Here is a 23,520-nt window from a genome sequence, read left to right on the forward strand (position 1 = left end):
GACAAGTGTTGCAGTATGAGAGTCTTACCTGAAAAGAGTCTATGTCTTCATGTTACGCTATACGAGAACCACATACAACAACATTTATAATATTGGGTCAGATGTTTGACATGTCCGGTTTTCAAAATAAGGTGTCTATACAGTATGGAAAAAGATTTATTGGATTATATTCACAGAAAGTATAAAACATATTACATGTGTACTAGGGTGCCACTCAGTGTAATGGCCAATTTTTTTTTTTTCAACATTTTCCCAGGTCCCACCCCCTCATTCTGTTCCTTTTGTGATGCATAGTAACTGAAAAGTTTCATTCAGATATATTAATATTTACTGGTAGCTCAATGGGCTCAATGTTTTTATATTTACTTTCATTGCGATAAAATGTTATTTAATTCAAAATTTCTCTACCAAAGTAAATTATTCCTTGAGTAAGTATTGTTTATCATTTTTTATATAATTTAACTGTTCTTTTTCATATTCTCATTTGTGTTATTATTTGGTTTAAATACTATGTAATCAGAATAATATTTTTGGGTTAGCACTATTGCAGCCGTAATCAGTAGTATAGTTAACTCTGTGCAGGGTCGCGAAGAGGCTGGAGCCAATCCCTGCTGTCATTGGTGAACCCTGGACAGGTTGCCCGTTCATCACAGGGCTAACTCATAGAGACAAACAAGTCCTACACATGTTCAGACCTAAGGGCAAAGAGTCACCAATTAACCTATGGATGTCTTTGGACAGTGGGAGGAAGCAGGAGAACATGAAGAGAACCCACACAGACATGGGGAGAACATGCAAACTCCACAAAGAAAGGCCTGGGCCTTGATCCACAAAACCTCTTGCTGTGAGGGGACAGTGCTAACCACTACACCACCATGTCGCATCTGTGTGTCATGTTAATCTTAATTATTCTCATTTTTAGCACCACCAACCAGTTATTTTCTGGTACAGTAAAGAAGGACACTTCAAGAGAGGTCACTTAACAAGAGCTTCTTCTGCATCTGTCGCTTCTATTTGTTGGAGCGCAGTGCGGACGTACACATTTAGGCTCTCAGAGCTTTCCACCGGGCTCGGTGATCTACAGTCTGAACATTTTCCGGTTTCGCCCCCAATTCCGAATGAACTGTCACATATGGTAAATGGGCTATATTTCTATAGCACCTTTCTAGTCTTTTCGACCACTCAAAGTGCTTTACACTACATCACATTCACCCACCTATGAGCAGAGACCCAACTGCTCATCAGAAACAGAAATTAACTCATTCACACATTGATGGCACAGCCACCAGGAGCAATTTCTGGTTCCCAACCCTCCTTTAAGGGGACGACCGTTCTACCCTGAGTCAAAGCCGCCCACTTATGCCACTTCCAACACTTCCATAATTAAGGTCTATCTGAAAGTCTATCTGGTTTGTGTATGTGTTTCGTCCACTTCATAGAAATCTGCAGCTACTCTGTGAGCTGGAGAGCTAGCCTACAACAAAACACATGTAGCTGTTTTTTAAGCTGCAATACAGTCATTCTCTGGACACTTATGAATACTTAAGTGTTTATTATTAACTTATGAAGTAACTGTTAGCAGCTATGTGTCTTCTTTTTGAGGAGTTTTACATTATTCTAACTTGTGATATTAAAGTTAATATTACATGATAAAATCAGAAAATGTTGAGCTACCAGTAAAAATTATTAAAAAACATTAAAATTTTGTCAACTTAGTTTTTGTCACATTATTAACACATTTGGGGGGTAGGAAGATGAAAATTAGAAACTTTATTTTTGAGTGGCACCCTAATGTGTACGGTAAAAGTAAATGGACACATTTACTATACCGGACCCGCCCACCATAGTCCCTCCAAATCCTACAAAGCACATTTTGACTATTTAATTTATGCAATGGTAAAAAAAAATGGCAAAAATGTGAATTTACTTGTTCAGTGTTAGGCAAATTTTTCCATTATATTCGGTTTTGGCTGCCAAGAAGAATTTTCATTTTGGTGCATCCCTAGATTTAACTGAGCAGGTTCAATATCTAATCTCTGTTTAAGTGCAGAAAAGTACCTAGGATCGCTAACATGTCCTCTCTTTCCTTCCTCTTTTTATCTTCATCTCTACCCATCCACAACCCCCCTCCGCTGCTCCCTCCTCTAGCTTGGCGGTGATGAGAGAAGAGTAGACAGTAGGACTATCTATGTTGGTCATCGGTCATGTTCTGCCAATGAGGTTTTCATCCCACCCAAGTTCTGTGATAACAGGATTGTGTCCTCCAAGGTAAAATACACACTCACATACATTTATGCCTTTTTGTAGTCGGGCCTTATGATGAAATTCATATACCTTAGTTTTTTTTCTCAGCTCTTCTGTGTATTATGTTTCACCTTCCTTCAGGCATTTTTCTTTTCTTATCTAACGCTTGGAATGCAAAATTACATCCACATTCCCATGCCTTCCTGCTCCCACTGCCTCTCCACATGCTTATTTGCTCCCGGCGGAAGGCGAGGCCGTCAGGGGAACACTAGCTGTGGGAGTGAAATACATCGCTGCTATTAATGTACTGGCAGGGTGGGAAATACGGTTGTTTCTCCCTGGGCTCTGAAGGACTGCACCCCCTCCCTCAGCTAAATCTTACCCCTTAGTCCTGTGTCAGCGGCAGGTTCAGGCAGGTTCGCTTATGGATATGAAGGGTGAATGTGATGAGAAGAAGGAAGTGATGTGAGAGTGAGACGGCAGTGGGATTTATGGTGGTGCAAAGGATCCCAGTGAGGATGGGCCAATCAATTGGCTCCTGCCAGTATGTCAGGGTAAACAGCCTTTAATTACCCCGGCTGTAGTGTTTATGCTCCTCCATGCCTCTGCTCTCCATCATCCTGTTGCTTTTGCACTCTGCAGTGACCAATCTCTGCCTCTCTTCTCTTGCTCTCACTGCTACTGCACCACTACACTCAGCTACCCTCCCTGCTGCCACCCCCCTTTTCTCATTACTTTCACTCTTTTTTTTCTTTTTTCTTCTCTCTGGCAAAATGAGATGGGCCATTCTGCTGCCGCTGCGTTTCAACACTGTCCCCATGCAGAAATTCCCCTTCATAAACAGTGCCTTATTGCAGTTTCTATGCGAGTGTGCAAGCGTGTGCGCAGGCATGTGGAATTGTGCATGTATTTGTGTTTTTCGCCCTGGTGCTTTGTTGTGTGGCACAAAGTTACCAGTAGGGTATTGTTGAGCCGGCCCTCAGGGATTTAAGAGATAAAAGTGTTGCTTCAGTCCTGATGGTATCAGCAGTTATGGCCACTTAAAAAAAGAACAAAACACACAGCAACAGTCACCAACCTGATAAGTTAATTGGCTTTGCATTCAAGAATAGCCAAATTAAAGAGATAAATTGCTAATCGGAATCAATGGAATGCCTGTGGTCCCCCAAGGGCTGTCTCCCTAGGCAGTACAAGGAACAGAGACTCCAAGCTATTGAAGTTGCCTTTCCCCTTCCCCCTCCCCAGCTGAGACAGAGAATGTATACATGCAAGAGTCTGTGAATATTGAATGCGTCTAATCTCTCTCCCCTTGCCAACCCTTTCTTTAATCTCCCTAAATTCAGTTTAAAAACATTGTGCCTGGATTGGGATATTGCACAGAAAACAGCAGTGAAAGGCAGTCCACAAACTCTAACACTTACAGTTTAATATGTGATTTCTCTGTGACTTACATGCATGTGTTTCTCTCCTCCCCCCCCCCCCCCAGTATACAGTTTGGAACTTTCTACCAAAGAACCTGTTTGAACAGTTTAGAAGAATTGCCAATTTCTACTTCCTTATCATCTTCCTGGTACAGGTAAGAACAAGCTTTGTCAGTGCACCAACCCAATCAAAGATTACAATTTGTTTATTACTGTTGAATCACGACTGCATGGGTTCCTATTGTGATGTAGTGAAAGAAGGCCTGTGTGAGCACTTCTGATACCTTTTTTTTTTTGACAACCCTATGAAGTGGGTCCAACTTAGCTTCACAACCTGTGTTCTGTAGACCTACACGTAGTAAGGGTTCCCCCCCGTGTGAAAAAGAAAGTTTGCCCATTTGCATGTGGCCATGTGTGAAACTGTTACTAAATGTGTGAATTATACAGTTTTTTTTTTTTTTTTTTTAAAGGTGTGTGCAATCATATCACATGTCTAAAATTGCTATAGCTTACCTTGAGGCTTGCACATTTTATTTTTGATTTGTTAATAGCAGATATAGTCCCATAGTTTCCCACACATAGACTTTACTTGGGTGGATGTTAACAGCTGCCAAAGTATATTTGGCAACCCATTTTAGCATTTTGCTGAGAGACACAGCGAGAGATGTTATCTGGTATTACAATAGAAAGAGGAGACACTGTGGATATTTTACAAGCATGGACGAAGTGTTGAATGAAGCAACAGTGAACGCACGAGTGCATATGTCATTATATACTACGTTGATTTCGATTGTTTCGATAGGCTACGTCATTAACACGCATGTTCCTCATGCGGCGCACCTGCTGCTGTGAAAACGGAATCGCAATAGAAAAATCCAAAAGACGACTTATGTTTCTTTTCGGTGACTTTATAAAACATACTCGTGATGGAGAAAGTCAGTAGAGCAGACGCATGCAGGGAGAGAGAAACAGAAAGAGGCGGGGCGTGAGAGTGTGGAGAAAAGAGAACCGAAGGGAAAAGCAAGGTTAGTGAGTAAACACTAAATTAATTAAGTGTGTGTGTGTGTGTGTGTGTGTGTGTGTGTGTGTGTGTGTAAAGAAAACAGTTTTACCAGATTTTTGTTGGTCTTACATGGTGATCACAAAATTCTATTTGTATGTCTGTCATTGTTGTGTGTGTTGCACTATCCTAATAAGTGGAAACTGTGAGCAGGCTAAGAGTGCTGACTAAAATGCATTGACTGGCATCCTTATTCCCCTGCTCTGTGCTCTTAAGTGACCTCATCTCCTCTCTCCTCGCTGGGATGTGACAGCTGATGATTGGAGTAGAGAACAAAAAAGAAAAGATCTGTTGCTTGCATGTGCGCTTGCTCTATCATCTCTTTCTTTCTCTTCCCCTTTTTTGATCCACAGAGGTCGAAACTAACCTCACTCCTTTTAGCAGTAATCTAAACTATGGCGACAAACAGCCCTCTGGTGTAAACAGGTGCTGGTGTTGGGCGGGCTCAGGGATGTGCTTTCTAGTCGTATACTGACTGACTGAACTCAGTCAGTGACTGCTCCCAGAAACCTGGCACTGGACTGAGAAACTGACAAACCGGAACTGAGAAATATCTGTGTGCTGCTGTCACAAAGTAATTCCATCATTCTCAAGTCTATAGCAGATTGTTTACAGCACTTCTTTTTTGCATCTGGCCCTTGTTTCCACCTGTATTTACAGTTGACACTGTAGCCTTTATTTTCCAGTTTGTCTGGTTTATCTCTTTATTATCCTCTCGCTAATGGATGCTGGATTTTGAACAGTTGTGAGCTAATGTGTGAAATTATCTTGAGCTAATGTAGTACACATATGTGTGAGTAAACCACCAAGCATGTTTACACCACTCCCACAAACACACATATTATCAGTGTGTGATGTGTGCAGTGTAGTATGTTAGTTTGTGTGTATGTGTATGTGCGTGTGATGTATGACTCAATGGGGGTCCTGGGTTTGCTGATGGTGTTTACCCAAGCTGCAGCGTGGTTGGCGTTTCTCCACTAATCCAGCCTCTCTTGAGGGGCTCCTTATCCTTACCACTCAGTTTTTTCCCATCCAGCCTGCTATTATATCAGAGAGAGATGATGAGAGAGAGACACACAGGTACACAAACTCCGTCTGTACTCATCTTGCACTTGCATCTCACAGACAGAAATAAATTTTCTCTCTTCCCCTGAGAGGCTTCATGCAAATGCTCTAACAACAACCAAATGTTATGCGTCCTCCTACCCTCCTTTTTTCATTCCCTTTGTCATTTGGTCTCATTCTCCCTTTCTCTCTCACATTCCACCCATCTCTGCAGCGCTGCACTGCTGACGTCAGCAGCCAGGAAGCCCTCTGTACTTCTGAGTGCCACAAATAGACACAGGCTGATAAAAAAGCACCACTCTCCTATAAATAGCCCTGCGCGTCTTTGCTTGAATTTGATCGAATGGGAATATAGCGCTGTGAGGGGAGTAAGAGAAGCGGAAAGAAAAGGGGACAGAGGGAGAACGAGAGGTTGAAGGGGTAGGAGGACTTGAGGGCCCTGCCTTGGGACCCCAGGAACCCGCTGTCTGTCACTCACTCTGACACACTTCCCGGCTCAGATGAAGGGCTTTGTGCTGCTATGCTCTGCAACTCTGATATCATACCAACACATCAGCAGCAGCACCACACAGTTCACTCCTATTGCTGAGATTTTTTTGGCTTTGCATTTGGTGCAGAGGAGGAAAGGTATTTGGCCATCTGGAAGTTTGGTGGGGATTGTTGTGAATCAGTGTAGATAAAATGTGTGTTTGGCAGAAGGACAGTAGCTGACGTAGGTTTGAGTTTTCTAAGAAGTTTCCTGTTGCAGTAGTTTCAATAATGATATTATTAATGCATTAAAGGGTAGTTATAAACCTTGCCTCATTCTAAGAATGAATGAAACACGGTTGAAGAACAGATACTAAAAAAAAGACACCACCACCATTTGTCTCTTTTTAAAGTCCTCTATTGAACAGCGGCTATCACAATTGTCTGGAGTGCCAAAGTTAAATCAACATCAAACAACATTAAGGCTGAAAGTTGGCTTTGTAAAGCATTCTCTCCATGCTGTTTTCACCCTTTATCAAGTTTGGCCATCTGGCTGCTGCATCGGAGGGACATGCTGTCCTCAGTCCTTCCTGCAGTTTTTTTGCTTTCTCTGTAGAGCCAACCTTCAGTCCAGTCTTGTGAGTAAGAGATGTGGACTATTGATTTATTATAGGCAAAAATAAAGTGCTCCATCACCTGTCTCCAACGTTCATCACATCTATGCTTCGGGAAGTGTTCTCTTTGAAAGATCTGGTCAAACAGAGGGCTAACATGACCATCCAAGCTTTTCTCGAGGCATTCAATACTCCACTAGCTACAAAGCATGTAACAATGTGCCTGTTGTAATGAATCTTTTACACAGAGCCCCACATGCCATTTTCATGCATACACAGTGCTCTTTTGAAACATTGAGTACTCTCTACACCTTAGGCTACTGCGGCAGAATTATTACTTTTGCTTCTGTCTCACCGGAATCGCCAACTGCTACAAATATAATGCAGACTCTCCTCTGAATCTGCACTCCTCCAAATGCTCGATGTGCAGTAGTCCATCTCTGTCCTGTAACTGATTTATCCTCCAGTTAATTGTAATCACAGTAAAGCTTGGGTAGGCTAGTAGCTCACTTCCCCTTGTACGTTCTGTGATTGTGTGTGTGTCTGTGTGAGAGAGTAGCTTGCTTGTGTCCGTGTTTGACTGTGATTACTGAGCGAGCGGCAGAGTTATTTCATTCTCAGTCCAAGCACAGGTGAGTAAAACACCGGAGACTGCTTCAAAACGCATCTCCTGCTCCTACTTCAGCTGATGTCTATCTGAAAGCTTGTAATGGTCCTGGTCAGAATACCAATGAGCTGGATGTGTCGTGTCTGTGCGTGCTGTAATACGCACTCAGGGGGGAGACCAGCCTTCAGTCTGCAGGATCAGAAATGCCAGGGTAAATCCATCTTATGATGGTTTTAAGGAGCACACAAATGCACAAGGCCATTTGTATACTGGGGATTTAGCTGGAGGCTTGGTCAGGTGCTATTCCTAAACTGGTTGTTTGGGATTACCTGATCACTGGTGCCACACTTATTCTTATTACACACATGCATAAAAATGCAACACATACACACATAATGTACGGCTTGACACACACACACACACACACACACACACACACACACACACACACACACACACACACACACACACACACACACACAGCTCAGGTAAGGTGAGTCCAGCATAGCTTTGTGTTGGCCCTCTCACATTCCTTGGCAGAGACACAGAAGTGTTGGCATGCCTGCAGATTAAGCACTCTGCCCCTGGCCCACTTGATTAAAAGTTCTATGGTCCAGAACCTCCCTCCCTGCTCCCTTCAAAAATGTAAATGTCTCCCCTGTGTTTCCTACTGATGACCAAATTTAGGGAGCAGTAGAAACGCCTCACAGAAACAGACTACACCCTGCATTTAGAGGGCTAGCCCCATCTTCTGAACCACAAACTCCTCCCTCTGCAACCACAAACACACACATGTGCCGCAGTAACATTTTGCAGTGATGTATAGTGTTTAATGCATAGCTTTTCAGTTTGAAGGTTTATTCTTGCGTTAACTTTATATTTCTCTGAAGTGAAATTTTGGTTCACCCCCTTCAATAGGTGATAGTGGACACCCCCACCAGCCCAGTCACCAGTGGCCTACCCTTATTTTTTGTGATCACAGTAACCGCTATCAAGCAGGTAAGACACTGCCTAGTGAGGCTGACGAGTGTTGATAATAGAAATTTCATTGTGCTTTCTATGCCTCATTTCCTCATATTGTCTCTCATTGCATTACATCCATCCTCCCTTTCCTCATAAGGCCCCCTGCCTTCGTAACTCTCTTGCTGTGATTTTCGTATAAAGTATGTGACTAATGCTCCCTTGGGTTTTGTATTAATGTGCTCCGCTGGTGAATTCTGATTGGGGAGAAGATGAAATGTGCTCTCAGGGAATGTGAGCAAATGGGGAGAGAGAGAGAGAGAGAGAGAGAGAATTACACAGAAAAAAATGATCAAGGGGAGAGTCAGTTTCCTTGACTCTGTTGCTGCCGTGTCCCAGCTTTAGATGTATTGTTTTAGGATTGCCTTTTTAGTTAGTCTACTGCTAGGGCTTTGACATGCACAATAGTGGTTGGACTTCCTTCCAAAAATATATGGGGTGCACTGATAGCGCTGAACCGCCTACAGCCAGGCTTTGAAGTGGGACACCAAGGCGGTCTGCCTGACTCAATTAGTCAGGCTGAGGTGAACTGTATAGTTCAAATGACCATCCGTGGAATGCCTCGCCTCCCTCTCTCCCCCCCTTTCATCCACCTGGCGTCATTTCTCTTCGTCACTCAACTGGGCTTTCTCGTTCCTTCTCTCACCTTTCCTGGTAATCCCGCGTTCTGGCTCGGCACACACTCTGGTTTCCCTCTCTATCCTCTTCATCTCTGCACCATCTCCTCTCTCCATCACTCTTTTAAAAGTACTTATGAAGTATACACTATTCTTTGTGCCTTTTGCTGCTGCAGCCAAAATAATTATTTTTTTGGCCGACTCAGTATTATTTCATGGTATGCTGTTCCAGTGAACTGCTGGACAGTCACTTTCCCATTCCACTGCTGCAGGTACACTTTTTTGAAACTCTTGAATGAAATACTAAGTGTAAAGATTAATTTATGCACAGACATTTCTTTGTGTCTTACACTCCTTTTCCAAACCTTTACTGTGTATACACTGGTCAGTGTCCTGTGGTTACTAATCCAATAGAGACAAAATGTTGTACTTTTTGTTGTACTAAGCACATAATGCAGTTCTGATTTTGAAATGTTACTGTAGGGCTATGAGGACTGGCTACGGCACAAGGCTGACAATGAGGTGAATAAGTACCAGGTGACCGTGCTAGAAGGCGACCGGAGGATACAGAAGGAGAGTGAGAAGATCAAGGTAACTTTTTTTAATATGTCCTTAGATGCATGTCTAAAGAGAAGCTGCTGGCAGCCTCGCATGACTGTGTTTGGAATATATGCACAGGGGAGAACATGCTCTACTGAACTGATTAGATGTTCAAACGTGGGTGTGATGGTAATTAATGTATCCAGGGTGGTGAGCGCAGGTTATTTCTCCAATGCTTTGTTATCTGTTTGTTGTTGGTAACAGAATTTTCAAAGGTTTACGGGTGTTCAAAAGGTTGAACATGCATTAAACAACATTGGCTGACACCACTGAGAATCAACATCCAGCTGTAAAAACCAATACATTGTGGTTTTTTAAATAAAACTGTGGACAACTGCTCCCAACACAGGAGCTTGTACAACTTTAAGCTGCCTCCTACAGCTAAAGTAAACATTTAGCAAGCCAAAGAGAGCCAGGGTATTTGTCAGTAGTTGGCAGACAAAACCAGGGTTAAAAAGTGAGTGAATATTGACGAGCGGTCAGACAGAGTACTCTACAGGGATACTCATGTTCCTTTTGTTTATGTTATATCTTTAAATAGCATTAATAATACATTAGCCACAACAATAAACTTGCCACAACAACTTCATAGGAAATAGGCAGTTATGTAAGTTTGTTTTGGTGTCCTTCGGCACCCTAGTGGTAAAAAAGCTTAAAGCTGTCATTGTTTAAACTCATCCACACATCACTTAGTCACTCATCCTGTGCCAAATACTACTATTCTGGTTCTTAAGAAGTAGTAGAAAAGCAAACAGTGAAAGGTCTGTTCAAGTGGTGTTTGGTTATGTTTCTTTGATAGGTTGGAGATGTTGTGGAAGTGAAGGAAGACGAGACCTTTCCCTGTGATCTAATTCTGCTGAAGTCCAGCCGGGATGACGACACATGTTTTGTTACCACAGCAAGTCTGGATGGAGAGTCAAACCATAAAGTAAGACGGGGTGTTTTCATCAACATTTTGGCTTGGAAGAATAAACTTGTTGTTGTTGGTTGATTGGTGCCATTAAATTATATCAGCTGTCGTTACACCTTGTGTTTTTATAAATGTGATCCTTATGTTGCATTCATCAGCCTTGCTTTAAAGAAAGTTTCTCTCTTGAATCTTCCTGTGAGTGTGTGAGCGGTAGAGGGGAAGGCTAAAAGGATCATTTGACCTGAGCCAGTCAACGCTCACACTCTGTCTCTCTCTCTCTGCTTCTTCCACTTGTGCAGACACACTACACAGTGCCAGACACAGAGAATGATCTGGAATCTCTCAACGCCACCATTGAGTGTGAACAGCCACAGCCTGACCTTTACAAGTAGGCACTCATCATGTGGCCACTACAAGTTTACACCACAAGCATGCGTTGCCTGGGGTTTGGATTTACTCAGTGCCAGTTGAAAATTTCCTAAATGACTCTAATATTAACATGTAGATTGTTAAGTTGAGAGGGTTTATCAAGCCATAATGTACTTGTTGGGTTGGTTTCATACTAGGAATGGCGAAAGTGGGACTGATATTTCCAGTTATCTTTTGTTTGTGCAGCACAGATTTGATTCTTATTCACTAATTCTCTGTCTTCAGTCTTCAGACAGTCAACAGACAAGCTTTGGCTCCCCCTTTTGGCATTTCGTAGGAATATTGTCAGTTAGCCTGGCATCAGAATGGTGTTTGAGACGTAAGCCATGGCGTCAAATGTTTGCTATTCAGAGATAATAAAACTGAATAAAAACTGCTGCAGGCTAACCACCAGTAATTAGCATGCTCACAAACCTCTGCATCCTGATTTTAGGTCAATGAGTACTTAAAGTTTTTTAAATAAATGGGACCCTGCATGGATTTGGCTACCTCAAGTTCAAATTCACTCTAGTATTAACAGAGGGAATAGTATGCAAAACAAACATGTACTTTTAACAAATGACTTAAGCTTCCAAGTCCGTATGTACTTTTGTCACAGGTTTGTTGGCCGTATGCACATCTACAGAAACGATCAGGAGCCTGCAGTGAGGTGAGAGCACTCACGCACAACTATCTCAGCCCACGTTAAGTGAGAGCAAAATCAAAACACAGTCGTTTAAGCACTCATTTGTTTCCCTTTGCATCACCCACAAATCATTATTCCATTGATCCTTCATTACACACAAGCATTAAAATTAAAACAGGCTGGCATGGCTTCAGCCGCTGTTTCCAAAGCACTCCCACAAACATTTATCACGGACTGCTTTTGTAATGGCTGTATAAACAAATGCCAATGTCCTTCTCAAGAACACCGGGACCGGTGTAAGCCCAGACTGCAGTCATACTGTGTATTGTCACTGCGTATTTTAGAGTGGATGCCAGCTTGCCTGCCAGGTATCCAGAAAATGGAGGAGTGTGTGGATTGCACAGCTTCTGACTAAACTGTTTGCTCTACTGATGTGATTGTGTAGGTCTTTGGGCCCAGAAAACCTTCTGCTGAAAGGGGCAACTTTAAAGAACACCCAGAAAATCTGTGGTGAGTCAAATAATAGTATTTATTTACTTATATTAGTGAAGATAGCTCAATATCTCAAAAGTGAATCCTTCTTCTTCATTCTTCTTCTTCTTCTTCTTCTTCTTCTTACTCAAGGTGTTGCAGTTTACACTGGCATGGAAACAAAGATGGCTCTTAACTATCAGGGCAAGTCTCAGAAACGCTCTGCTGTGGAAAAGTAAGTTTAGAGCTAATGGTGTTAACAAGTTTAAAATGCATGACATACATTCGGTACCAATTTGATATCTATATTTTCAGGTCTATCAATGCCTTCCTTCTGGTTTACCTTTCCATCCTGGTGAGCAAAGCTCTAGTGTGCACCACACTTAAGTATGTGTGGCAGAGCAAGCCTGGACAGGATGAGCCGTGGTACAACGAGAAAACCCAAAGAGAGAAGGACACCAATTTGGTGAGTACACATTTAAGCACAAGCAATCTGTCAGTTGAACTGTGAGTTAAATGTCTGATAGACACCCCAACTGCCTTGACCAATCCTGTACTGAAAAATGGGAATTTGTTTTGCTTAAGTGAAATAACAGGAGTACAGGCATCTCAAAAAATTTTTATATCGTGGAAAAGTCCATTGTTAGCACCAAAACCAGACTGAGAGTTTAAAGCCTCAGAAAACCTTTGCAGATCTCTTCTCATGTCATTTCCGTATTATATATTCTTTATTTTAAAATTATAATAGTTTTGAGATACTGTAGTTTTGATTTCCATGAGCTGTAATCTGTTATCCTCAAGATTAAAACAGGAAAACAAGGCTTGAAATGTTTCACTTCATGTGCAATGAATCTAGAATATAAGAAAGTTTCACTTTTTAAATTAAATTATGGAAGAAAATAAACTTTTCCACAATATTAAAATTTTTTGAGATGCACCTGTCATGCGTTTCTAGAGCATAATCGGAAGTACCACTGGTGGGACACGAATAGCTAATAGAATAGCTTGTGTGTTATGAGGTCACTGTTCCATTGTATTTAAGCCTTTTACAAGCCCTGGGCTCTTCTGATCCACACTGGTAAAACTCTTCTCACCAAAATTGCCACTGCAGACATACAGTAAATTGTGACGTGGTCCATTTCGTGTCTGTTAACCTTCTGCCCTAGCCCTCAATGAACTGTTATTGTAGTGGTAGTGATACCAATATGCTATTTCCATCATGTCTTCATATTTGTTGTTTAGATAATCTAGGACAACAACTCAACTAAATTTAAGCGCATTCAAGACATGCATTTAAGTATGTGCCTGTGTTTACATTTTTCAGTACCTAAAGATGTTCACAGACTTCCTGTCCTTTATGGTGCTCTTCAACTTCATCATCCCGGTGTCCATGTATGTGACGGTTGAGATGCAAAAGTTTTTGGGATCCTTTTTCATCACATGGGACAAGGACTTCTTCGACCCTGAAATCAAGGAGGGGGCACTGGTCAACACGTCAGACCTCAATGAAGAGCTGGGACAGGTAAAGCCTAGTTCACATTACACGATTTTAAGCCCGATTTGCCAGTCGGAGAGCTCGGCGACCGTCAGGCTGTGATCAGGGGTAAATCAGTGATCGATTGGCGGTCACCAGTCGTTATGTGAACTACTCAACGACGCATCAAAATGGCTCCCCGACACATCGCTGATGTCTGCCAAATATCTAGCATGCCAAATATCTAGAAGAGTCAGCCGACTTGACATCCACATCCAGCCAATGAGAGCAAGCAGCTGGGGGAACAGGCAGCTACTTTTTCACCGTAAAACACTTCACATTTCATGTGTGTTTTCTTGACAAAACATGGTTTGGAGACCAGCGTCGGTTGACAGATTCGTTGTCAGCTCGCGTCTTGTTTGACCCCCTGTCACGATCTGTCATGTAGTGAACGCCACAACGACTTCAAGACTCCGTCACAAGACGGCAAGTTGTGTAGTCTGAACAGCACATCAATCTGCCGACGCTGAAAGTCGTGTAGTCTGCACGAGCCTTAAGGCAGATTGACAAAAATTAAACCCAAAAGTCAGCATTCCGGGTGTTATTAAAAGCTGTAATTTTTTAAGTATGTAAATAATTTAATTATTATTTCCAGTCATTGAGTAAATGAGAAAATATATATCACAAAAAGATTTATTTATTTATTTTATTTTAATAATTTGGAAATTTGGAAAAAAAAACTGGTTCAGAAACAGGTGAGACCATCAAAATGTGGGCTCCAGACTGATCTTTAGAGTGCTGCTGTAAAATATGAGCTACACCAGATTGGCTGTGCTGTCCTGACTTCTCCTGTTTTAATGGCACTTCTAACTCTACAGTTTGCTAGATGATTACTTCAATTAAAGGTGGTGCTTCGTTTAACTGATTAATTTAGTGTAATACTTTCGGGGGGTAATTGCTTAATCTTATTGTTGGAACCTGTTAAATGGGCAACTAAATTTTTATGGATTTGTAGAGTCTGACATGTATTTTTATCACATTGCCTGCAGGTGGAGTATGTTTTCACAGACAAGACGGGCACCCTCACTCAGAATAACATGGAGTTCATAGAGTGCTGCATTGATGGCTTCCAGTACAAGTACCGGGATGCGAGCTCAGAGTTGGACGGATTCTGTGTCACAGATGGACCTGTGAGCAAACTACAGCAGAAAGCTGGCAGGGTGGGTGTTGTGGTGTCCCTCCATCTGTTGTAAAAGTCACACAAGCGGCAGCATATGGTCATTACATAGCTCACTGCTCAGAAAGACCCTTCATAAGTCACCCACATATAGTGTCCTTGACACGCACGCAAAAAAGGGATGGGGTGGGGGAAAAGTGGCTGTGTGCTTTTGACATGAGCACCTGATAACACTTTACAGACTGTTGCACTTTAACACACATATAAAGATAAGAAGTCAGTTTAGACAGATCTAACTACTGAACTCCAGCTACTGTATATAGCTTCATGTGGGGCTGTATATATATATATATATATATATATATATATATATATATATATATATATATATATGTGTGTGTGTGTGTGTCAAATAGTTAACAATTGTGAATACATTAATTTTATTTAAACAGCATTTACTCTTCTTATCTTATTTTACTGTATTAAGTCATGTTAATTTTGTGTTATTAGGAGAAGGAGGAGCTTTTTCTGCGTGCCCTGTGTCTGTGCCATACAGTGCAGGTGAAAGAGCCCACTGGGCAGGGTCAGGACCAAGGTGACGGGCTGACAGACCAGTTGGATGGCGTAGGGATGGATGGAGAGGTGCTCCATTCACCGCTGGAGCAGAGAGGCTTTATAGCCTCATCACCTGATGAGGTTGCTCTGGTCAAGGGTGCCATGAGGTAAGAGAAGGGCTGTTAAGACTGTGAGTGAGCAAACATGTCATTTTAATGTGTGTGAATATATTTAGAAAATCCTAGATGATATCTATTCATCCATATAGTGCATCTGTATAGTAAGCACTTTGTAACTTGTTTTTGAAAAGTGCTCTACAAATAAAGATTATTATTATTATAATTATTATTACATAAATGGCTTTGTGATTTGTGATGCTTTGTCCCCATCTGCAGGTATGGCTTTACATTTCTGGGTCTCGAAAGTAAAACGATGAAAATTCTCAACTGGAACAATGACATTGAAATGTAAGTCAGTAATTACATAGACAAAGTTTTTCTTTTTACATTTGCACTACAGCTTATATTTCATTTCCCTTTTGTGCTTCCCAAAGGTATGAACTGCTTCACGTGTTGAACTTTGACCCAGTGAGAAGGCGAATGAGTGTAATAGTCAGATCCAAATCAGGTGAGCTTGAGATTTCCATCAGGTTTATTGCGTGGACCTTGATTTAGTGTTGGCTCCCATCCGTCACCATGCACTGTGTTTGTATGTCTATATGTTTGTGTTTTATGTGTCCAGGTGATACCCTGCTCTTCTGTAAGGGAGCAGACTCCTCCATCTTTCCCCGCGTCAGACAGGAGGAGGTTGAGAGGATACGTGTGCATGTGGAGCGTAATGCAACAGTGAGTGACTTAAGCACATTGCCTCCAGTAGTTTCTATAATGTTTAAAAGTGCGTATTGTATGATTTTAGGGTCAGACAGGTTTTGATTTAAGATAACAGTTTGGTCAAGACCTATTATTTTGTGTTTTCTTCTTGTAACATTGGGTGCTGTGCGTTTCACTGTTCAGGAGGGCTACCGGACGTTGTGTGTGGCCTACAAATCTCTCAGTGAGGAGGAGTACACCCAGGCAGACGCAGGATTGAGGGAAGCTAGACTGGCTCTGCAGGACAGGGAGGAGAAGCTCATGGCTGTTTACAACCAAGTGGAGACTGGCATGAGTCTAATAGGAGCTACAGCTGTAGAAGACAGGTGGGTGCTCGCCAGACATAACCTTACAGCTCTCACCGATGAAACCCATGAGGGACCAAGCTGGCAGGCATGAGGAGTCAGAAAATAGGTTTCCAAAAATATAGGTTTTTATTTACAAAAAAAAACCTAATTTGAAAAAAATAGAATGCTCTGGGCCCATAAAAGAGGTCAACTAAACAGAACTTAACTCAGGCTACATAACCTTAACATGGGCTGAACAAAACAGATCTAAACTAACTAAACAGACCTAACAAGACTGAGACATGGGGGAATCTTATATAGTGGCTGATCAGGTCATTGTGACTCAAAGGGGGTAGACAAACACATAATATATAAACAAACCACAATAACTACAAAACATGTTAAGCCAATGCTACCTAATATGAACTAAGGGTAATTAAAATTATTATTATAACAAAAGCATAACTAGCAAAGAAAAGAACACAACTCAAAATGGAAAACTCTGCCCCTACCCATGATATGGGAGAACATGATGCAGTCCAATTATCCATCCCCTACTTAAACATCTTAGCTTTAGTTGGAAGTCCTTTTGTCAGCCAACCAGAGACCCCCAGCAGCAACTCCTGGTAACTCTAGAAAAAAGTGTTAATTTCATAGAATGTAACTTAAATTAAACAAAGATAATGAACCTGAAATTAGCAAAATTGACAAAGTTAGTTCACTAAATGTGTATACTCAAATAGATGACTCATGTCAAATAGCTAATAAAACTGTTTTTAAAACTAAAATGTGTGTGTCTAGTTATTTATTTTGTATTATATGCAATGTGCTCAAAACAAATGAAAGAGTTACCACCGTGAGTTGTTGCTTTCATGTGTGGCTGCTAGTGCAGCCATCACACAGCTGATGTTTAAAGTTGTTGCATGTCTTGCATTTTGTTATCTTGCATGCTGCTGTTGTTCCTTCTCTTCCCTCTCTCTCATTATAGATCTGTGCCAAGAATCTTAGGGGGCAAATCGAGAGGGTAAAGGCTTCCAGAATCCAGCAATAAACAACGTGTTATAAACATCATCTTCTGACTATCTGACTATAAGATAGATAGGAGCTTCTCTTTTCCCCTTTTCCAGAACTTTTTCATATAAGCTTACACTGCCATCTTGTGGTTATCATTACGCACTCTCTCGCAATCCAAGATTTAAAAATGTAAAAACAGGCAGAATGTATTTATTTATATAATTACTATTGAAATTATAAAATGCGTTAACTACCACAAAAGGAATTTAACAGGTTATTGCTACAGCATGCCTCAGTGCATCTCATCTGAAATGAAACCACATTTCCCACAGCCCCTTCTGGACCACCTATCTGAGTAGAGACAGTCTCATCCTCATTTAAGTTGAATTTGCACTAAAAAAAACAGCAGCCTTGTTTTGGTTATATCATAAAGCCTTTACTATAATGCAATTCACTAGATTTCCTGTGAATTATTAGTATTAATGTCATAGAGTTAGTGTAATAATCTTTCACTTGTCTCATATCTTTATTTATCTTCATATTTTTGTTCTCAACCCCCAGGCTTCAAGATGAGGCAGCAGAGACCATGGAGGCTCTACAGGGGGCAGGCATTAAGGTTTGGGTCCTAACAGGGGACAAGATGGAGACTGCAAAGTCCACCTGTTATGCTTGTAGATTGTTCCAGAGAAATACAGAGCTTTTGGAGCTGACTGTGCGTACTCTGGAGGATGGAGGGAGGAGGCGTGAGGAGCGACTGCATGAGCTCTTGGTTGAATACCACAAGAAAGCTGTACAGGATGCACCACCAGTTAAAGCAGGCGTCACCAGGTTGGCACCTTGACTTACTGATATCAGCCTATGTAATGAGGTTATTATGTGATATTTTGCTCTTGTACTAGGGTTGTTCATTTAACCAAACTGAGTGTTACTGATGAATAAACTTTAATGCATTTCCCTGTTCTGTTTTAAAGGAGCTGGTCTTCGACAAGCCAGGACTATGGTTTCATTATAGATGGCGCCACTCTATCGATGGTGCTCAACCCTTCCTCTGAATCCAACTCAAGTCGCTACAAGAACCTCTTCCTGCAGATTTGTCAAAACTGCACATCTGTGCTTTGCTGCCGCATGGCACCTCTACAAAAGGCACAGGTCAGATCAGTCAGTTAAAATGTGGGGAAAAATTTCAATGAAGAATTTAAATAATGATTTTCATACTGAAAACCTGGTTTCAGATTGTTTAAATTGTTGCCCATCTGTATTGCTCCATCTTTAGATAGTTAAAATGGTGAAGAACTCTAAAGGCAGCCCAATCACCCTTTCCATTGGAGATGGTGCCAATGATGTCAGCATGATTTTGGAAGCTCATGTTGGCATTGGTAAGAGCACTCATGCTGACGTTGGCTAACAGATCTCTAATTGTTGTTCCAAAATGGAGGGAAGGGTAACATTTTGGTGTGTAACGCAAAGATATTTGTTCTTGTTTGTTTCAGGTATTAAGGGTAAAGAAGGTAGGCAGGCAGTGAGGAACAGTGATTATGCCATCCCCAAACTCAAGCACCTCAAGAAACTTTTGTTGGCACATGGCCATCTCTACTACGTTCGCATTGCACACCTGGTGCAATATTTCTTTTACAAGGTAGGAAGGACAGACACTTCCATCACATTGACTGATTGATTGTATTTTCCAACATACACAAACTAATTTGATTTGAGTATTATGCAGTGAAGAGAGAGATTTGTCAGAATCAGTCCTAACAAATTAAACCGATTTTAGGGTTGAATTCGGGTCAATAAACAGTAATGTAATACACATTATTGTACCTACATTCTAAGCACATGTGAACTTGTTAATGCATTTGATATCACCTGATGTTTTTGTCCACCAGTGTGAGCCTCTTCTCTTTCTCTTTGCCTGCAGAACCTTTGCTTCATCTTACCTCAGTTTTTGTACCAGTTCTTCTGTGGCTATTCCCAGCAAGTGAGTATGTCCTCAAGATGTGCTGAACATAAAATGAGGCAGTGTCCCTCGAATCCACACCTCCTGATCCTCCTGAATGCTATACTCTTTCCCTCAGATTGCCCCTCCCTCACTGCCCCTGGGATGTTTGAGCTCTGATTGAGATGTTTATATACTGATTTAGACTTATACATACAGACATGTGTCATGTTCTGCCAAGTGGTTATTAGGTCATCATGGTGGCATAGGAGTGTGTATGTGTGTGTGTGTCAGAACTTGCCAGAACACTATAGAAATTCAGGTATGGATCAGATTACCTGATTACAGTTTGAAGCACATTGATGAATTCACTTATTAATGACAAATAAGTGCATTTTATAAAGCCTGTATAGACTTAGAATGTTTTAGGATATTGTGTTCATGTAAAGACTGCTCCTGACATTGAAATATCTGTTAATTAGTGCAAATATTGTCCTTTTTAAGATAATGGGTTATGTTTTGGTAGGATAGGATGAATATTTTGTTCTCCTTCATGCTACATGGCACATGACAGATCTTCCATGAGTAAATAAAATATGTATAAAAGCTGCTTATATGACATACAGCATGTGCAAGTACGATGGTGTGTATGAGTTTTTGTCCTCTCCATAATATTAACCCCTGGTTCCTCCTCCTTCCTCCTCCCTCCTCCTCCTCCTCCCTCTCCCTCCTCTTCACTCCACCCTCCTGCTCCCATCCTACCCAGCCCCTGTATGATGCGGCCTATCTGACGATGTACAACATCTGCTTCACCTCCATGCCCATCCTGGCTTACAGCCTCTTGGAGCAGCACATCTGCATTGAGGTTCTGCTGGACAATGCTACTCTCTACAGGTAAGCCTGGGAACCTCCCCTAATCTGCAGCACACTTTGAGGTAGATGTAGATGTGCTTGTTAAATTACTTCCTTTATGTAAACAGCACCAATATTAGTTCGAATTAAGATTTTTGCTGTTTTGAGCAATAACTTGATTAACTGATTGAATGGCCGGTCTTTAAGTTTAAAGTAATAATTCAAAAAAATGGAAAACAGAATGTAACCCAACGAAGGTTAAAGTCAAGGGCAACTGGACTTGAAGAACCAAGTGCAGTTGCCCTTGACTTTAACCTTCGTTGGATAACTATGACCTGGATGACTGAGAATCTTCACAGACAAAACAGAATGTACCTTGCACAATCACAAAAAACAAAACAAAGTAAAAAGATTATAGCAATGACAGAAAAGGTGTAGGCTGAGCCATATCGCATAACATTTTAGCCGTAGATTATTACTCACAATGCAAAATTTAAAATTTAATGAACAAGTTATACCGTGCCTCTGTCAAAGCCAACATTTAGGTCACTATTTCTGCTTCTTCATCATATCAAAGACATAGGTGGCCCTGTAATGGGCATTAGCTTTTTTTAATCCACCCTTTGTTCAGTTGTATTGTTTTGACCAGATATATGCACATGTATGGATTGACTACAGTCATTTTCCAAGTCACGGTAATCCATGTGATGAAACTGCTTAAGACTTCATGCATTAAAACATTAAACATTGAACGTGTTAGTTTTAGTTTTCAGATTACATGAAATGATGACTTTGTTCACCCTTATCTTTTATGCCTTTCTTTAGAGAGATCGCTAAGAATGCCATGTTACGGTGGGGACCATTCCTCTACTGGACGTTACTTGGACTCTTCCATGGCTTGCTTTTCTTCTTTGGTGTTCGATATTTGTTCAGTAACCCAGCCCTGCAGGATAATGGCCAGGTTTGTTTTAATTCATCTTCTAAATGGGTGTGATATTAAATTACTTCATTAAGCATTGTCTCCTAAGCACATTTTCTCGCCTGTCTTATTTAAATCCAGGTTTTTGGGAACTGGTCTTATGGAACAATTGTCTTCACTGTCCTCGTCTTCACTGTCACACTGAAGGTAAACCAGTCCCCTGCTGCTTATATATCTTATGAAAAGGTGCATCATTAAAGCAGCAGTTTCACATGAGAGTTTGAGGTTTTTGATATATTGTCTTGCGGAAAACTGACTTTAACATGGATCTTTGACATCAATATTTAGTGACTTTTCTCTGCCATTCTAGCTTGCTCTAGACACACGGCACTGGACATGGATCAACCACTTTGTAATCTGGGGCTCCCTGGCTTTCTACGTGTTTTTCAGCTTCTTCTGGGGAGGAATAATATGGTTAGAAAACAACTTTAATAACCTGTTGTCATTGTAGCTGACCTGTTATATTTTTTATTTTTGTTCAACGCTTGTAGCTCTAAACCAAAGTGTTCCCTTTCCTGCAGGCCTTTCCTGAGGCAGCAACGTTTGTACTTTGTGTTTGCCAACATGCTGAGCTCTGTGTCAGCCTGGCTAGTCATCATCCTGCTCATCCTGCTCAGCCTACTGCCAGAGATCCTGCTTGTGGTATTCCGCAAGCCCCGCGGGCCCCATGCTCGACAGGTAGAGCTGAAACACACACACTTGGCCTAACAGAAACATTTTCAGTCTACTTTATTCGTGCTCGCTCTCTCTCTCTCTCTCTCTCTCTCTCGCTCTCTCTCTCTCTCTCTCTCTTTTTTCTTTCTCTCACCCTTCTGTCTTCTCTATCTCAATCACAGATTTCTCAAACTTTACATAAATTTGTTGTGACAATTTAACCACATATTTTCTCAAGAAATACATGGGTGGAGTATAGTTACTGGAGGCATTAAAATTAAAATCTTCAAATAAGATTGAATCGCACCAAAGTGGGCGTGGCTCTAGAGGACTGTTGTCTTCCACCGACAACTCCCTTACCTGTGTTGATAGATCAGGAGGTGAGAGGATGAGGAGGAAAAACAATAACTTGGATGACAACCACATTTTTGTGAAATGTATAAAAAGTTTTTGCTAGCTGACATTCAGACACACATCTTTGATCTACTATAGCACTCTGATCACTACGATGACATGTTTTTTTTATTTTTTTAATTTTTTTATGGTAGGTGGGGTTAGCTAGTTGCCCTAAATCACACATTGAAGAACTGAATGTAAAAGCCTCAAGTTCAAGATAATTCATCAAAAATATTTTAATGTTTGAAAGGAAAATACAAATTATTTCATTTTACACATACTGTATTTGGCATATACCAAGAGATAATGGAACTATTAACAAATATTGTTAATACTTTCTTTTTTCCCCCCAATGCATCTTTAAGGAATTTGGTTTCAAGTTGGTAGTACGACTGCATTTCAGATTTCTGCCAGAAGATGACTTTCCCACACATATTTTGTCATTTGCTCCCTATGAGGCCTTTGTGTTTTCCAAGCAGCTGGAAATGTTTGGTGGCATGTGCTGCGCTTTTGGGTGTGTTCCACACAAGTTTTTTAAATGGTCTCTGGACTTGTTTTTATTTGGGAAATGTAATAAACCAAACCCAATGTTTTGCACATGTTTGTACAAAGTCTAGTCTTTGTTTATAAAAAAAAAACTCTTTTTGTGTGTGTATCTGTCAGTTTGCAAAGTCGCAGAATAAATCAGAAATGTATATAATTCATATTTTTATTGGTAGGTGCAGGACCTGACATAATGGGGGATTTTACAGAGTACAGTATATATAGAATTAGGGTTATAACCCCTAATATATATAATATAGGCAATCTATTTTACACCCCCTTTGACCATTTATGTTTACTGGTTTTCAACCTTTCCAACTTTGTTTTCCAAACTAGTGCTCTTGCTTCTGCACTTTAACACATTCTCCTTGCTCTGTCTCACCCTCTTATCTCTTCCTCTCTGGACCTGCCTCCATGAAGATGAAACATCGCCTTCCTTCCTCGGGGACTTCTACAATCTTCATGTTGTCGCAGACCGCTAGCACTCACAGCTTCTCGTGGAGTGACTGAGGTCTCTTTCTTTCTGTCAGCGCTTATACTTCTCATGGTCTCATCCTGCAGAGTTACTGTGTCTGCCAGTCTTGCTTGTTTTCTACCTGTTGTGCCCTTCCTCTCCCACTGTTAGACGCCTTC

General features: G+C 41.2%; 1 protein-coding gene across 8 annotated transcripts in view; it reads left to right on the forward strand.

The window, feature by feature from the left end:
• The window catches only part of atp11c (ATPase phospholipid transporting 11C), a 44,981-nt gene that overhangs the window by 16,007 nt on the left and 5,454 nt on the right, over nt 1–23,520 (forward strand). For 6 of the 8 annotated variants that reach the window (XM_038699052.1, XM_038699053.1, XM_038699050.1 and 3 more), the window contains exons 2-28: nt 2,149–2,268; nt 3,731–3,820; nt 8,398–8,478; nt 9,600–9,707; nt 10,516–10,644; nt 10,926–11,014; nt 11,654–11,704; nt 12,126–12,190; nt 12,305–12,386; nt 12,467–12,617; nt 13,476–13,673; nt 14,675–14,845; nt 15,313–15,524; nt 15,753–15,824; nt 15,911–15,984; nt 16,099–16,202; nt 16,371–16,552; nt 18,089–18,355; nt 18,499–18,676; nt 18,801–18,903; nt 19,018–19,163; nt 19,446–19,505; nt 20,230–20,357; nt 21,141–21,276; nt 21,376–21,441; nt 21,605–21,708; nt 21,816–21,972. In XM_038699052.1, coding sequence (XP_038554980.1) covers nt 2,149–2,268; nt 3,731–3,820; nt 8,398–8,478; nt 9,600–9,707; nt 10,516–10,644; nt 10,926–11,014; nt 11,654–11,704; nt 12,126–12,190; nt 12,305–12,386; nt 12,467–12,617; nt 13,476–13,673; nt 14,675–14,845; nt 15,313–15,524; nt 15,753–15,824; nt 15,911–15,984; nt 16,099–16,202; nt 16,371–16,552; nt 18,089–18,355; nt 18,499–18,676; nt 18,801–18,903; nt 19,018–19,163; nt 19,446–19,505; nt 20,230–20,357; nt 21,141–21,276; nt 21,376–21,441; nt 21,605–21,708; nt 21,816–21,972 — 3,324 coding nt within the window. The other 2 variants (XM_038699054.1, XM_038699057.1) reach the window with 2 other exon arrangements.

The sequence above is a fragment of the Micropterus salmoides genome, unplaced genomic scaffold, assembly GCF_014851395.1.
Source record: "Micropterus salmoides isolate LMB-PRFRI ecotype aquatic unplaced genomic scaffold, ASM1485139v1 Ms_hic_scaffold_5, whole genome shotgun sequence".
NCBI classification, from domain to species: domain Eukaryota; kingdom Metazoa; phylum Chordata; class Actinopteri; order Centrarchiformes; family Centrarchidae; genus Micropterus; species Micropterus salmoides.